The sequence below is a fragment of the Hemitrygon akajei genome, chromosome 5 (assembly GCF_048418815.1).
Source record: "Hemitrygon akajei chromosome 5, sHemAka1.3, whole genome shotgun sequence".
In the NCBI taxonomy this organism is placed as follows: Eukaryota; Metazoa; Chordata; class Chondrichthyes; order Myliobatiformes; family Dasyatidae; genus Hemitrygon; species Hemitrygon akajei.
The window spans coordinates 92,474,490-92,488,253 of NC_133128.1; the positions used below are offsets into that span (position 1 = coordinate 92,474,490).

General features: G+C 41.1%; 1 protein-coding gene across 2 annotated transcripts in view; it reads left to right on the plus strand.

The window, feature by feature from the left end:
• The window catches only part of LOC140727991 (cilia- and flagella-associated protein 44), a 207,614-nt gene that overhangs the window by 2,212 nt on the left and 191,638 nt on the right, over positions 1–13,764 (plus strand). For both annotated transcript variants that reach the window (XM_073046057.1, XM_073046058.1), the window contains exons 3-7: positions 6,143–6,293; positions 6,565–6,727; positions 7,785–7,887; positions 9,425–9,641; positions 10,006–10,120. In XM_073046057.1, coding sequence (XP_072902158.1) covers positions 6,143–6,293; positions 6,565–6,727; positions 7,785–7,887; positions 9,425–9,641; positions 10,006–10,120 — 749 coding nt within the window. The remainder of the gene's footprint in view (positions 1–6,142; positions 6,294–6,564; positions 6,728–7,784; positions 7,888–9,424; positions 9,642–10,005; positions 10,121–13,764) is intronic.

The following is a 13,764-nucleotide window of genomic DNA, read 5'->3' on the forward strand; positions in this document are numbered from 1 at the left end:
CTGTATACATGCTTCCCCTTGGCCAAATCATTCAAAAACATGCCATTTCCTTCCATTGTTATGCTGATGACACACGGCTTTATCTCCCCTTGAAACCAAACAACCGTTGAAATCTAGTCAGCCTCATGAACTGCCTTGAGGACATAAAGTGTTGGATGGCACAAAACTTCCTACAGCTGAATGAAGGTAAGTCTGAAGTTGTCCTATTTGGCCCCCCTGACTCCAACAAAGTGATTACCAATAGTTTTGGTAACCTGTCCACCCTTGTCAAACCCCATGTTAAATCCCTTGGTGTGATATTTGATTCCGCCTTTAAGTTTGACAAGCAAGTTAATGCAGTAGTAAAAGCCAGTTTTTTTCCAGAAAGTCATCCACGCCCTTATATCCTCCCGCTTGGACTACTCCAACTCCCCGTATACAGTCGGCCCTCCTTATCCGTGAATTCAACCAACTGCGAATGGCAAAAACCCGGAAGTGCTCTTCCAGCACTTGTTGTTCGAGCACGTACAGACTTTTTTTTCTTGTCATTATTCCCTAAACAATACAGTATAACAACTACTGTACATAGCATTTACATTGTATTAGGTATTATAAGTAATCTAGAGATGATTTAAAGTATACTGGAGGATGTGCGTGGGTTATCATGGATTGGGATCTGAAAAAAAATCGAAATTCTCTTAGTAAGTTGGAAAAGGTACATCTGGTATTATTTAGTGTCAGTTAGTCAAACGTTTGTCTTAGTATATGGTATATATTTTACCTTTCTATGCATATAAAACACTTAAGAACATATGTTTCAGCGACGGGCTCAGGAATGGAAGTTCTTGGGACTCGGGACAGATCACTCCCGAGCACAGTCTCCACCGTGCCGGGTTGATGTGGAGGATCAAAAACCCAAAACCCCAAAACCCAATAATTAAACCACTGCGTTGCTTAGTAATAATTGTATCTTTCAATGGGGCACAGCCTTTCTCACTTTATCCTTTAAAATTGTTCCAATTGTTGACCGACGTAGCCTAACGCTTTTCAACGATGGCATTTCGACTCTTTCCGATCGCTTTATTATTTCCACTTTATTTTCAATTGTTATCGTGATTATTTTCGTGAACAGAATCACTGCGGATTCAGATCTCTGCCGCTGGGTCCTAATGTCCACCGGACTGAGACAGGTTAAATAAGGTTTGGGGTTCTGCTGGGTCCTAAGGTCCACTGCGTAGAGACAGGTTGAATAATGGACTTGAGCATTCACAAATTTTGGTATCCGCGGGGGGGGGGGGTGTCTCGGAATCAATCCCTCGTGGATAAGGAGGGCCGACTGTACTGGGATTAGTCAGTCGTCCCTGTCCCATCTGCAAGTGGTCTAGAATGTCATGGCCAGGCTCCTGACAAGTGCCCGGAAGTGGGACCATATTACTTCTATCCTGGCCTCTCTCCACTGGCTACCAGTATGGTTTATAATTGATTTTAAGGCTCTCCTGTTTGTTTATAAAGCCCTAAATGGGCCGGCCCCTTCCTGTATTGCAGACCTTCTAACCCCTTATTCTACTCCCAGGTCCCTCAAGTTGGCTGACTTGGGACTCTTGGCTGTCCCGCAATCTAAATTTAAGTTCAGGGGTGACCGTGCCTTTGCTGTTGCAGCCCCTAGACTATGGAACAGCATTCCCCTCCCCATCAGATCTGCCCCCTCCATTGACTCTTTTAAGTCAGGCTCAAAACTTACCTTTATTCACTGGTGTTTGAATCTTCCTGATGTGGCTGATTTTTGGCTCGTGCCTAGACTCACGTGTTGTTTATTTTGTGCCGATGAGCTGTGTGCCTTGTTGTTTATATCTGTGTTTCTTGTATTTGTGATTTTAGCTACCTGTTATGGTTTGTACAGCACTTTTGGACAACATGGGTTGTTTTTAAATGTGCTTTATAAATAAATTTGACTTGACTTGACTTGGAGGGATTTCATTGGCAAATCCGTTAGTACCAATGTAATTGAAGGCAATTAAAATTAAGAAAAAATTATTTATGAAGTTGCTGTGCATGGTGATTGGGTGGTTAAGAAGGTGTATGGTCTGTTAGCCTCATTACTAGAGAATTGAGTTCAAGGGCTGGAAGGTAATGTTGCAGTTATATAAAGCTCAGGTTGGACCATTCTTTGGAGCAATGGAAGATGAGAGGCAACTTGATAGAGGTTAATAAGATTTTGAGAGGCTTGGATAGAGTGGACAACTAGCACCTTTTCCCCAGGCAGCAGTGACTATTACTGGAGGATATCCATATAAGGTGAGTGGACAGAAGTTTAGCGGAGATGTCAGAAGTAGATTTTTACACAGATACATACTACCTGGGGTGATGGTCGTTGTTAATACAGTAGGGACATTTAAAAGACTCTTAGATAGGCACTTGGATGTAAGAAAAATGGAGGATTATGGGCTTTTTACAAGGGAAGGGTTAGATTGATAGTGGCATAGGTTTATATAGGGAGGTGTGGTGGAGATTTGTTTCTAACGAAGTAGGTGTAAGGTGTACCTTCTCTCCGCTAACCTTCAGGTCGCTCTTGGGTAAGGTGCAGCACTTGCTTAGCCCCCCCTTCCCAATCAGGGTCACATGAAGCCATGGGAATGGGTGGTGGATGGTCGTACGAGCAGCAGGTGCACATCACAACTCCTGGTTATGCCAGGCCGCCAATCTCTGAAGAGTATTGATAATGGCTGGGGTCATCTGTCTTGTAAAGACACATTACAGAAGAAGGCAATGGCAAACCATTTCTGTAGGAAAATTTGCCAAGGACAATCATGGTCAACCATGACAGAGCATATGATGATGATGTTTGGTTTATTCTGGTTTGCTTAACACTGTGGATTGAAGGGCAGTACTGTGCTGTACTGGTCTGTGTTCTATCACATGAGTGCTTTGAGGGAGAATAAAATTAGAAAAGACTGAAATGTGCTGCAGTATCACCTTTATCCAGGAATGTTTGAACAGTAGGCTGGAGAATGGCCAATTATTGTTCTGTGAGATTGCGACTGGTCAGTATTGTGACTCTATTTAAACACTTACTTTGTGTCCTTTACCTGAAATGAGCACATTAATCTACTTAACTGTCAGTGAGCATCTGATGACATTGATTTAGAAATGATATGCTGCGTTAAAGGTGGTGGAACATGAAAATCAATGTTTAAGTGGTGGTGTTGTTGGCTAGTTGCTTAAATTGAATGATACATAAAATGAGTGAAGCAAAATCCATCTCCACTCTATTTTATAGTTGAGGTGGATTATTAGTCTATACACGTCAGATGCTAGCAGCAGAATAGGAGACAGTGGGGTAAGAAATTTGTTTGTGCTGAACAAATAGTGTGAGGAAGATTTGTGCCAATTTGCTCTAGTGCCATTTACACAATAAATTTGCATCATTTTCACAGCATCTGTCTTCAGTCCTCATTATTGTAACATTCGTCTGTGCTGTGTGACAGCAGTGCAAGATAATTTGCTATTGTAAAAGCTGGGAGGAAGAGAGGAACATGGCTTGTAGGTCTGGGCCCTAGCATTCTCATTTAAACTGCAGGGGATTGGGCTCGACCCTTAATGGCATGCCAGGAAGGGTCTCTCCTTGTCATCAACTACCTTCTTGTTCTCTTACTTGTTTTTCCTCCTGCAATGTAATGTGCAGCAGATGGCACCATTGTGCTGACTTTGCACTTACAGACATCACTGCAACTGCTGAAAGGTATATTTGTTAATTTTATTTAACCTTTTAATTTCAAAGTACAAGCGCTTTCAGTTTCCCCAGATTACAAATTCCTGATTTACGTAGAACCCGTACATAGGAATGAGTATGTAGGAGACCAAATGCCAGCTGCTGTGACCTGTAGGCATTTTCTGCCAGGTGGCACTTGGTTTGTGGTCACATTTCTTGTTTGTGGGAATGGAACCCTGCCATGGAGCACCTATGTACTACCTGACAAGATACGAGGTGATCAGTCTTAGCCCAGAGTTGTGTCGTTTGGTGTTTCCTTGAGTTCCATTCTTTCCCCTCTGACTACCACAGCACCAGAGAAGAAGATTCTCCCAATACTCCCAGACAATGAAATTTCAGTTTCAGGACCATTATGGTCATAACTTCTTTACCAGCATTTCCAGTAGTTGCATAGAAGTAAGGAGTCTTGGATACAAGACTGTTTTTGCACCTGTTGTAGCTGCCAAAATATGTTGGGCATCTCAGGCTGCTTACGGATGACTGAACTGTGCAAGATTTCTGTGTTAAGACCATGAGGACTTTTTGATGATAGTTATACACAACTCTTGCACTTTCAAAGAGTGATAGACTTTCTTATTAGTAAACAGTTCCCACTCCATAGATATATCTTGCATTTTTCAGACTTGGGGGAAGTCATAATTAGGTCAAACTTGCATTTGTACACTATTTGCTTCACTTTGTTCCTGGGGAAGGAACAAAGTTACAAATACATCAGTTATAAACACAAGAGATTCTGCAGATGCTGGAAATCCAGAGCAACACACACAAAATGCGAGAGAAACTCAGCAGATCAGGCAGCTTCTATGGACATAAATAAACAGTCGAGTGCTGCAAACCACTAGACGTGGCACAAATCAGTCAAATATGGAAAGATGCAGAGAATCATTGATGACTGAATTTTGGCTCAGCCAGGTTGTGTGGTCAAGCACTCTGCTCCTATATGTGATAGATCTCAGTAACATCTTGAACTTCCTTCATGTATTATATTTGGACATGCACCCAAGCTTCTTCAGTAGTAGGCCCCCCTAGCCTGAAATTTCTTCCCTTTTGGCATTTTGTTTGGTAAAGAGATCATATCTATGATCCTTTTTAACATTTATGTTCATACCGAGGATCAATTAGGACTCCTACAAAAGTGCCTACTTTCCATCACCTTAGTGACAGGATGGAGATATGTCACTAACAAAGGAACAACGGAACAAATGTACTGTGTTCCTTCCCTCCGCTAGCCTGAAGGGCACCCTTGGGAAAGTTGTAGCACTTGCTTAGCCCCCTGATCAGGGCCATGGGAGCAGGTAGTAGATGGTCGTATGAGCAGCCGGTCATATCAGAATACTGGTTTGTGCGACAGCTGACACCAGTCAGACAATCTAAAGAATATTGATAATGGCTGGGGGGCGGGGGGGGGGGGGTGGTTCTCCTGGATTGTAAAAACATTGCCCAAGAAAAGCCAATGGCAAACTACTTGTGTAGAAAAATTTGCCAAGAACAATCATGGTCGTGGAAAGACCGTGATAGCCCATGTCATAATCACAGCACATAACGAATGAAGTAACCAGCAGAAATCTCTGTAATTCTTACAACTGAGACTGATCTCCTTGTGATGTTACAGATAGTACACAGGTCCTCCAAGGCAGGATTCAGTCCCTGTGAACTGTTCATTTCTCAAACAGTTCACAAATTTCTTACAATTTGCTAAACAAGATCACTTCTATTGCATCTTTCAACAAACCTGAAATGGTGGAAGATCTTTTTAGATGACATGGGTGCAGAACAGTTACTCTCTGTTCAGAATGATTTTCTATACATGGCCCACACTGTGTTATATATACAACACTTACTGTGACAAGGTTGACATCAAATGAACATTAGACAATAATTAACATCGGCTCTGACTTTTGGATGCATGTACAAGTTGTGTCCTGAATGCCACTATGTAAAGATTGCCACAAATGGGGAAGTAAAAATGTATACAGCGGATTCTGTTTAATTGAGACACATTGGGACCAGTACATTTTGGCCAATTAAGTGTCTGCTCTAATTAGTCAAAGTTTCATGGAAATAGTCAGAAAAGTATACAAAAGACCATTTAATTGAATAACAAATTATGTATTTAAATAAAATACAAGGTCATGCAAATGATGCTAGTTAAAAACTGTTTACTCTAAGCTCTGTGACTAACAGCCATGTGACTGACACTAGTTAGACACTGTTTGGCAACAATCTCCTGCCCCAATTAAGCTGCAAATATCCCTAATAAATGAAGGAATTCCAGATATTTCTCGATTAGATTTTGTTCTTTAAGAGTTATCCCAAACAAGCAGCTGCTGTATTTCAACTGTATAAATGTGCATTATTTGTAGGCAAATCAAATGGTTGTGTTGTTAATTACAGAACAACCTGCAGAGAAGCAGGAAAGAAAAGAAACCAAGAAGACAGAAAAAAGACTACTCCTAGATGACTTTTTCTATGACTATGAGGAATTATGCTCAAAGCCATTCATTTCACCTAAAACATCAATACCAAACAATCTGCTTACTTTTCTGTATCCTTTGTAAAACTCTAGAAATGATTTACACTGGGTTCCAACCAAATGCATGAATTTCAACTGTGGCATGTAAAATGGATATCAGTATCAGTTAATATCACTATATAATAAATTTGTTATCAAATCAATGTACAGTAAATGTCATTTCTGAATAAATTGCAGTATAGTGTAAATTTAATTTTTATTAAGATCAATTAAATCTTTTGAAGTTTGCTTATGATCTCCCACCAACTTGATCATTGTCTTGCTTAACCAAATTTGATACCAGTCATTCTTTTGGCTATGACAGTACTCGGCAAGTGAACTTACAACTCATTGGTGGGGAAACCATCATGTTTGTGGCTGGCAATCTGGTGATTTTCATGAATATTAAGACCAAGGATCAAAAATATATCCGAAGCACTAGTGGAGGAGGCATTGGCATTCTGATGGTAATACTTTCTCATTTCCCGCAGTGTCAAAGTACAATAATGAGAGCAACATACTTCATTTACATAGCAATGGCCAATTGGCTGCTTTTGAAGTCACCAGAATAATTAGTATTTAATTTGATTAATTGCAGATGAAAGTACTTAGAAATTTTGCTTTTGAACATGGGAATCCAGGTTGACTTTTCCGGGTTAGACTATATGGAGTGTTCTACCATCCGAGGAATGATTTTTATTTTGGTGATATGTTAAACTGTTTCACTGTTTACCTTTGTGCTACTATTTTAAGGAGGACCAGTGAGATCTGTCCTGTACATTGGCCAAAACTGAAGTATCAATTAAGTATCAAACACATAGAGAAACATGATTAACCTCTAATTTATCTTACTATAAATCTATTTCTTGAATTTTGGTGTTCTTAAATTTACTGCTACTTTTCTCCATATCGTGCCAGTGCTTGCACCCTCAAGATAGTTCATGGTTAAATTGGTGAATTGACTTATTATTGTCACACATACCAAGGTACAGTGAAAAACTTTGTCTTCAATGTTGTCCATATAAATAATTTTCTTACAACAGTGCATTGAGGCAGTACAAGGGAAAACAATTATAGAATGCAAAATCAAATGTTACAGCTACTAAGAAAGTGCAGTGCAGGCAGACAGTAATGTGCAAGGCTGCAATGAACTATGTTATCAGGCATTTTGGAATACTCTGAGGACAATTAACTTCAATTTTCCTCTTGGGACAGTTACACAGTGGGCACATAACTGATAAATTAATCTGAATCCTAATTATATCAAAAGTCTGTCTGACGTTTAGAGTTCCTAAATTGTTAATTGCAAAGTGATTCACAATTTTAGTAGATGGTTAAAGTATGAAGGTAAAGCAATTGAACTGTTACACACGGAAACTGGAAGTTTAGGCTGTTTAGGGAATCAATGTAATTACTTGTTTCAGATGATTAACTGAGTTGGTAATAGTGGAATCTGCAAAGAGTAGACACTCTAAACCATCCAGTTTATCCCATTGGTTCCCCATTTGTTGTTCTCCCTTGCAGGTTCATCCTAATGGAAATTATTTTGCTGTAGGTGAAAAGGGCATCAAGCCCAATATTATTATCTATGAATATCCTTCCCTGAAACCATACAGGAACCTGAGAGGTGAGTGACATTCTTTTAATGCATCTGCTTTCATGTGCTAAGCTCTGGAATTTTGCCCTTAAACTTTCTCTGCATTAAGTTTTCTTTTTGATCAAGCATTTGGTTACCTACACCACTGCCTTTCTTAGATTTGTGGCAACTATTATTCCATCTAAGTACAGTGGATTCTGATGTATTGGAACACCAGTACACAGTATAGTTGAAGTTTCATGGCAAGTTATGTATCTTTAATTTAGAGATACTGCGGGAAACAGGCCTTTCTGGCCCTTCGAAACGCCAGCCCAGCAACTCGCCTATTTAACTCTGGTATAATCTTGGGACAATTTACAATGACCAATAAACCTACTAACTGATACACCTTTGAACTGTGGGAGGAACCACACACACACATGGGAAGGAACGTGCAAACTTGCTTACAGAGGATGCCGGAATTGAACTCCGATGCTCCGAACTTTTATAGCATTGCGCAAACTGATATGCTACCTTGGCGTCCCGAAATAATTAAAAAGGTATAGAAAGACAAAATACTTTTTAATTGAATAACATATTATGTATTTAAATGAAATACAGAACAAATTAGAACACTATCAATACTACTACAGTACTATAAAACTGTGTATTAGTTCCAAATAGTTATTGATGGAGCAATTCATCTATTGTATGCTGATGTCTTCTTTTGATTGACTGCAAATGAACAAAATCAGTGCTGACAACTACTGAAGAGAATGGAATACCTTTATACAATGCTTTAAATGGTAACAATCTCCAAACCTTCATTTTCATTATAACATGCAAGATAATTGTCGTTATCTTCAAATTATTTGTAGTTATTAACTTGAGATTTCTGGCATCTCAAAGCCTGAATGCTTGAAATTGCAGTGAGCAAAACAGATCTGAATTGTTTTACTGCTTATTTCTTGGCAACTATCAGTGACGTTAGCAAGTGCTGCTATATAAAAACTGTTCACTTTAAGCAAGGTGTAGTGTCTAATAGCCATAAAAGTGCACATGACTGACCGTATTTAGAAACTGTTTGGCAACAGTCTCCTGTGCCAATTCAGCGGTATAGTGTCTCAAATAAATGAAGGGAATCCTAGGCAGAATTTAGAAATGCGGATGGCTCAGCACCTACCTCACTGCAATCGCATTCCCCACATTCTCTTTATACACGTCGGGTCCCCATTTCCTGCGATCCCTTTAAGCTAACTGGTTTCACTGAAAATTGGAAAAAATGTTATACTACCGTGTAATATCCTAAAAAACAAATTTAAAGTGTTTTTAGGGAAAAAGTATGAATAAAATCCTTTACTTATGAAAATTTGCCTATCTGGTGCCACTGAAGTTTTGAAGTTCCAGATTAACAGTTTTACTGTCGTAGATAAATAACTATTTATTTCTCTTTTGATTATCTAGTATTTATGAAGCATTGTATATGGCTGTGAAGTGCAAACAATAATAGTGTAATAAATTGTCAGGTTAGTTGTTGCTATGAGTGAAGTTATTGTGGGGAAATAATAATTTTCTATTTCCTTTCCAGGAGGAACTGAGCGAGGCTATGCTTTTGTTGACTTTAACCCGTCAGGTAACCTGCTGGTCAGTGTAGGGGAGAACCCAGATTACATGGTCACCATTTGGAATTGGAAACAGGAACAAATAGTGCTGCGCTCAAAAGCGTTTTCACAGGATGTTTATCGGATTACCTTCTCTCTAGAAAATGAAGAACAACTGACCTCCTCAGGAACAGGACACATCAAGTATGTGATCGGTCCTGGATTACACCTTGTACTGTTTACGCTTTAATGTTGGTCAGTTAATGTTGATTGCACAAGTGTAGAAGATTAGTATCCATGGAAAATGTCTGTGCTGCTGTTTCACATTCCTATATGATTGAAGCAAATGCAGGTCAGCGAAACAGCACAACTTTAAAATAATGCATTTCTGAATGGCAGCATCGGAGTGGTAAATCTGTCATAATGATGTGTTGCAAATTACAAATTGTCCCTGTGGCTTGAGCATTTACTAATCACTTACTAAGTTGAGAATTCCACCTGTCTATTCCCCATGTGAGGCACAACTGATCCATAAGAAGAGTGCTTATTTTTTTTTTCATCTCAACAGATTTTGGAAGATGGTGGAGACCTTCACTGGGCTAAAACTGCAAGGTGAACTTGGGAGATTTGGGAGAACTACTCTGACAGACATTGTGGGTTATGTTGAATTGCCAGATGGAAAGGTACAGTAAACAAATTTCTAAATCCTGTATTACAGAATAGTAACATAATGGAAGAAATCCATTGGCCAATTGTGTCCATACAATCTTGATGTAAGAGCTATCCAGCGAGTCACTCCTCTACTCTGTTCCCAGCTGTTTTATAAGTTCCTTGCTTTTATTTTACTTTGTACTTAAAAAGCTTAGCATTTTTAAATGACTTTTTATAATAAAATTTAGAGGGTTCAATTCTTGATGTTGTCTGTAAGGAGTTTGTACATTCTGCTCGTGACTGTGGGTTTTGTCCCACATTCCAAAGTCATACAGGTTAGAGCTTGTAACCTGTGGGCCTGGTACGATGGTGCTGAAAACATGCGACTCTTGCAGATTGCCCCAGCACATCCTCGACATCCTCGGACTGTATTGGTTGTTGTTGCAAAAATCACATTTGGCTGTATGTTTGAATGTTTCAGTGATATTTGTGATAAACAAAGCAAATCTTTAATTGACACAGTGGGGGGGGAGGGAGGGAGAAGGAGAGGGAGAGGGAGGGAGAGAGAGGGAGAGAAGGAGGGAGGGAGAGAGAGAGAGAGAGAGAGAGAGACAAAAAAAAAGAAAGAAATGCAGAGGAGCACCAGAGGAAGGTGATGGGCAGGCAAGGAGATAAGGTGAGAGAAGGAAAAGGGGATGGGGAATAGAGGGGGGGGGGAATCATTACTGGAAGTTCGAGAAATCGATGTTCATGCCATCAGATTGGAGGCTACCCAGACGGGATATAAGATGTTGCTCCTCCAACCTGAGTGTGGCCTCATCATAACAGCAGAGGAGGCCATGGATGGACATGTTGGAATGTGAATGGGAAGTGGAATTAAAATGGGTGGCTACTGGGAGCTTCCACCTTTTCTGGCAGATGGAGTGTAGGTGCTTGGCAAAGCGATCTCCCAATCTATGTTGGGTTTCACTGATATACAACAGGCCACATCAGGATACAATAGATGACCCCAACAGACTCACGGGTGAAGTGTCGCCTCACCTGAAAGGACTGTTTGGGGCCCTGAATGGTAGTGAGAGAGGAGGTGTAGGGGTAGGTGTAACACTTGTTCTGCTTGCAAGGATAAATATCAGGAGGGAGATATGTGGGGAGGGACGACTGGACAAGGGAGCCAAGTAGGGAGCGATCCCGTTCAAGTAGAAAGTGTGGGGGGGGGGGGGATGTGGTGGGAAAGATGTGGTTGGATCCTGCTGGAGGTGGCGGAAGTTACGGGGAGTTATGTGCTGGATGCGGAGGCTGCTGGGGTGGTAGGTGAGGATAAGAGGAACCTTAACCACTTGATGCCTTTGTTCTGGAATGAAAAGCTTCCTCCTGAGAGTAGTGGAGATGGAGGAATTGAGAGAAGGGGATGGTGTTTTTATAAGTAACAGGGTGGGAAGAACATAGTCCAGGTAGCGTTGAGAGTCAGTGAGTCTGGTTCCTATGATGCATTGAACTGTGACCACAGCTCTGCAGTTTCCTGTGGTTACGGGCAGAGCAGCTGTCCTATCAAACCATGATGCATCTGCATAAGATGGTGCATTGATTAAAAAGTATGTTGTCAAGGGTGACATGCCAAATTTCTGTAGTCTGCTGAGGAAGTAGAGGTGCTGGGGAGCTTTCTATCAGATTTCTCCTTCCTCAGCCTTTTCTGCTCCCACTTATCACCTCCCAGTTTCTTACTTCACCCCCTCCTCCACCCACCTAACTTCCCCTTCATCTAATTTCACCTATCACCTGCCAGCTTGCACTCGTTCCACTCCCCTTTTCTTATTCTGGCTTTTCCCTCTTTCCTTTCCAGTCCTGATGATGAGCTTTGGCCCAACATGTCGACCATTCATTCCCCTCCATAGATGAAGGTGAGTTCCTCCAGGATTTTGTGTGTGTTCCCAGCACCTGCAGAACCTCTTGTGTTTAAGCTATTAGTGATATTCACTCCTAAGAATTTGGAACTCTCAACTACTCAACCTCAGCACCGTTGATATAAATAGGAGCAAGTGCATTGCCCCCCTCCATCTGACATCACTGACCAGTTCTTTGGTTTTGTGTACACTGAGAGAAAGACTGTGTCATGACACCATGCCACTACACATGGTGTAGTCTCCTTTCTGTACTCTTACTCATCATTATTTGTTATATGGCGGTATTATCTTGAAATTTGTAGATAGAATTGGAGCAGAATCTGTTCACAGTTGTGAGTATGTAGGAAGTAGAGTAGGGGACAAGGACACATCTTGTGAGGAACTGAACCAGTGTTGATGATAATTGCAGCAGAGGTGTTGCTGTCTATCCTTACTGATTGCTCTTGCTCTTTGTTAACATTCATGCTTTCATTTCCTAGACAACTGCTTGCTCCAACAAATTTGTCGTCATCATCTCTTGGAAAAAAAATCCCAACTTTTGATCCCACCATCATTTCAAATTATTGCTCACATATCCCTTATAGCGCCAAGGCAGTTTAGTTGCAGCACCATAATATTGCCTGACTCCCTGGCTTCTTCTCAGTTGCCACTTGGACCCTTTCCTCATGACCCCAGTGTAGAATGCTCTCTGGTTTGGCTTCCTGTCTTCCAACAAATGTGAACTTAAGCTCTTCCAAATACCACACCCCAATTTCTACCTCCCATTGCATCCACCGCCTCTGGGCTTACTGGCCTGCTTTGATTCTCCGTCCAACAATTCTTCAATTTTAAAGTTGTCAGTTATTTTCCAAATTTCTCCAGAGTCTCACTCAGTGTATCCTTCCACTCATTCTGAATATACTACATCTCTTCGAGGCACAGAAAGACATTTGTTGTGAACTGTTACTGAGAAAAAGTAAAAGGTATTAGATTGAAGCCTAAGATTTGCAAAGAGAGGAAGAAGCTGTTTCTGAATTGTTGAATGTGGGTCTTCACCTCCTATCCGATGGTAGCAATGATAAGAGCATGTCCTAGATGGTGAGATCTTCAGTGATGGATGCTGCCTCTTGATGGTGGGAGGGTTATATCTATGACAGAGCTGGATGAGTCCATAACTGTTTGCAGCCTCTTGCAAGCCTGTGTATTAGAGCCTCCATATCAAGCCATAATGCAACCAGTCAGAGTGCTCTCCACTATACATCAATAGAAATTCGTAAGAGTCTTTGGTGCAATGCCAAGTCGTCTTCAACTCTTACAAAGTAGGGCCACCATGTCTTCTGTTATTGTATTTATTGTTGTATTTATCATAGCCGGGGTGGTAGTGGGAATAAGTTCCCACTACCTATAAGGTGCTCCAAATGGCATGCGACTAACAGCCTCTGACAACCAAGTCCAACTCTTGGCCTTCACGTGTGACTTAGCTCCTAGGCCTTGTGGAACTGTTTCTACTGACAAGAGAAGGGGCAAAGGCACCTCAAAACCAGTTACTTTGGGCAGGTGGGGCTTGTAAGCCTTGGATGAGAGCCTACCTAGGAGAAGGTGAACTCTGACTTTAAACCTTTGCTGCCTTGCAGCCATTCCCACCCATGGAAAAGGCTTCGGGAGTAAACCCTGAGGAAGAAATCCAGAGCCGGGGTCCCTAAGGCAGTTTGATGTTGTTTACAGCTTCACTCTGGCAGCCTCAGTGACGACACTGGTGCCAAGCTAGATTGGTGCTTGCCCTTCCCCTGTGACAT